Genomic DNA, 3,668 nt, shown 5'->3' on the forward strand with positions numbered 1-3,668 from the left:
CTCCTGCTCGACGGGGGGTGGAGAGATTTGAGAAAAAAAAATCATATCGGACGACGAACGAACCACCCGAGAAAGATACCAATTTAAGCTACACCGTGGCTAGTAGATGTTTTTTTTTGTATGTTTGGTTAGGTCTATTTAAAAATGCATCCTCAAGGTCCGCCGAACTAGCAGCCCAAGCGGGTCGCGTTCGAATTAGCATTTCGGCGCAGATTTCGGCATTGTGCGGTTTTGTATGGCATTCTGTGTCTTCTTGCTGTTGCTGTTGTTGTTTTGCTCGCTTCGAGGCTCCACGCCGGAGGTCATCACTGGGGGGATGAGGGAAGAAAAAAGAAGCAGGAAGGAGGCAAGTGGCCGAAATGGAACCACCTCGATGGGCTGAACCGTGAATGATTACCGGCCAGCCCGGGGTTCGTCGCTTGTGCTACCGTTGTCGTCTTTTCTTTCGAACAACAGCCTCCAAGCAACGCATGAAAGCGAGAGTCGTGGGGATGGGTTTTTAAATCTCATAATCGCTGCCGAGCGAGAAGCGTGCGCCTACGGACTGCACCATCGTAGCCGGTGTCGATGCGTCGATTAAAACAGCCCGTTCGTGTACCGGCCCTGGTTGTAGTAGGCCTGGGTGTTCTGCGGCGGCAGGTAGGTCGGTGCACAGAAGGTCTTCGTAACGGCAGGCAGCGTTACGGTGCTGTAGATCGTTTGAGCCTGCTGCTGATCGCGTTGCACCTCCGTCCTGGTGACGTAGACCGTCTGGAAACCGCCCGGTTGCGTGACAACCGAGTTGACGGTGCGTGTAACGGCTGGCAGCGTTACCGTGCTGTAGATGGTCTGTCCTGGCAGCTGAACGGGCGGAAGCGTGACCGTGCGCGTATCAGTAACGGTCTGGTAGAAGGGCATGGTGCTGGTGACAACCGAGTTGACGGTGCGAGTCACCGCTGGCAGCTGAACGGTGGAATAACTGATCTGTGGCGGAAGCGTTACGGGTGGTAACGTAACGGTTTCATAGGCAGTTTGCACCACCTGACTGGTGCGTGTTAAGACGGACGTCTCCGTACGGGTCACCGGTGGAAGCTGCACGGTCGAGTAGATCGTCTGGGCTGGTAGAGTAACGGGTGGAAGCGTTACCGTGCGGTAGTCCTGCACGGTCTGGATGACGGGTGTGGTGGTGGTGTAGACCGAGGTCTCGGTACGTGTCACAGGCGGAAGCTGTACGGTCGAGTAAACGACCTGCGGTGGCAGCGTTACCGGAGGCTGCGTAACGGTGCGTGTTTCCGTCAGCGTACGGAAAACCGGAGTTGCGGATACGACGGTCGTGGTGGACACGATCGGTGGCAGCGTTACGGTGTTGTAGACCGTCTGGCCCGGCAGCTGCTGTGGCGGTGCGGTGTACGTGGTGGTGCTTGTGACCGTCTGGTAGAGGGGCACGGTTGCCGTGTAGGTGCTGGTGATGTAGATGGATGACACGACCGTCTGTTCGTCATTGTAGCCGGGTACGTTAACTGTCTCCGTGTAACGCTGATAGTCGGTTTCCGTCTGCGTGACGTACACCGTTTCCGGGAGTGGGCAGCTTGGCTTCGGGTAGAAGTATCCTTCGAACTGCTCCGCATTCGCGCAAGCCAACGTGGCCAGCAGGAGGGCGATTAGTTTCTGCGATAAAAAGACAAAATAAGAAAAGGAAGATCACATACGACGCCACATCGAGCACATTAGTCATTCCGTTGGCGTCGAAAAGGAACCAGACAAGGAACGTCGGTATGCGAGGCCGTTCGGCGGTTTAGTGAACCATTTCGATAAGCGGGAATTCCTCCGTGGGAATGAAGGCGAAAGTGCCCAGCCGTGATTAGCATAGTCGTGTCGCAAGCAGTGGAGTTGTGGAATTTTATCGAAAACTCGCACGGGAATACGACCAGCCTGCTTTGGTCCCGCGGACCTGGTGGGCCGATAAGCGATGCGAGCAAGGATAAACATAAATCATTCAAATGATCGGGGTGTTGAAAGCAAAAGGCCCATTTTTCTTGTCGCAATGAACGATGCCACATGATTAACGCCACACTTTCTGCCCAAACCCATCGGCCACAGGGCATAGACTGCCGAGCCTCGAAGTGGAGACTCCTGCGGTCTAGTCGTCCTTGACCGTGGATTAATTATAGAGCGAGCCTGCGAGAGGCAGAATGATGAGTACGATATTCAAATGACACCGTGAAGGGCCGGCGAGTGAGTCCAAAGCATGCGAGATGGATTAGGTATTCCTTTTCTTGAGCTTATGATAATGCCGCTCATCAGATCTTCTTAGAGCTTTCGAGACAATGGTGGGCTGTTTAGTTTTGAATAATTTTCTATGGCCGTTAATTTTCATTTAGCGTGCTAATTAGGCAACGAGTGCCAGTGGGAAAGTTCGTTAGCGTGGATGGCCATGTTTCTAAGGTGAACATGCTACGAGCGCGTCTTACGCAAGGCGTGTTTGCTGGGCTCAATCAAACGCCTCCGGATAATAGCGGTTTAGCCCTGAATCCTAGTAGACGATTGCAAGACGCCTGAAGGTATGCAATGTATGTCAACGGAGCATACTCGATCTACGATCAATATTTGAATAAAGTGCACGTTACGCAACGAATCCTCGCAGCCCGGCGGGCAAGAAATGTTGGGACTACGTTTCGAGATTTTTGCCAAATACAACGGGTAAACATTGCCAAACGCGTGGCATTTAGCTGCTCACACGGACATCTGCTTCGATTGCGCTCGCCACACGCTACGTCCGGTTGTGCTAATCAATCTTCATTGCACTCCCCTGAGCTGTCTGTGTCAATGCCAGCTCAAAGCATTCGTCCAGGTCTGTGACAGATCTCCCACCATCCGATGGCTCCGAAATTCGCAACTTCACTCTGCACGAAAATTCCTTCACGACACCGCTCAAATAGATCGTCCAAACATGCGCGTCTCCCGTTCCTCACGGATGCACCGCGCGTGCTGCAACTCACCATGCTGGGCAACAGTTTTCACGCCGGATCTCAAATCTCTACCACACCAAGGCACTCGGGACACTCGGGAATGTGCTCCTGCTCGAGCCTTAAAAATGTCACTTGATCACTTTCGTTTTTGACGGATCGATCCCAAGATCGCGGGAAGAACACGTACTATTTTCGCGCGTCTCCGTACCACCGAGCTCGCTTGGCCAGTGTTAGACTGATCGCTTCTCGTCTGCATGCCGATCTTTTTATATGACGATGTGTCAGCTCGCGGCTCGAAGATCGACGATCGACCGCGGAGAAGAGTGCGAATCTCGGCAGGTATTTCTTCTTTTTCGCCCAAAAACGGATGGGGCGCTCGGAGCGCATTCGTGGCTTCGTCCACGATGGAAGCTTCAACGGGGCAATCGACCGTTGGTGGGGAGGAGAGAGGCGTACCCAAGCTGTCCAAATAATGGAGCGAAATAGCACACCGTTGTGGAAAAGAAGTCCACTCAAAGCCCACCGGACCTTAGTGGATGGATGATCAGAAGATCTGTCTTAGATCGCCCTGCCAGGCGAGTTGTTGCTGTCTTTTTCGCACCTGTCACCGGTGGTAGTGTTGGTAGTCGGTGACTTGCGTGAAGATCGTGTAGATGGTTTGTGACGTGCTATTATTTAATTTTCTGATTCCACCCAGCCAGTTCCTGAGCTGAATGGGAG

The 3,668-nt window shown here is 53.2% G+C and overlaps 1 protein-coding gene across 1 annotated transcript; it reads right to left on the reverse strand.

Annotated features, from left to right (window-relative positions):
* Nucleotides 1-576: 576 nt before the first annotated feature.
* LOC128726765 (mucin-2-like) lies at nt 577-3,060 on the reverse strand. Its single transcript, XM_053820591.1, has 2 exons — nt 2,979-3,060; nt 577-1,647 (listed from the first exon to the last, which is right to left on the reverse strand). The coding sequence occupies exons 1-2, from the start codon at nt 2,979-2,981 to the stop codon at nt 577-579; spliced, it is 1,074 nt and encodes a 357-aa protein (XP_053676566.1). The 5' UTR covers nt 2,982-3,060.
* Between the last annotated feature and the right edge of the window lie 608 nt (nt 3,061-3,668).

This window comes from Anopheles nili, chromosome 3, assembly GCF_943737925.1.
Source record: "Anopheles nili chromosome 3, idAnoNiliSN_F5_01, whole genome shotgun sequence".
In the NCBI taxonomy this organism is placed as follows: domain Eukaryota; kingdom Metazoa; phylum Arthropoda; class Insecta; order Diptera; family Culicidae; genus Anopheles; species Anopheles nili.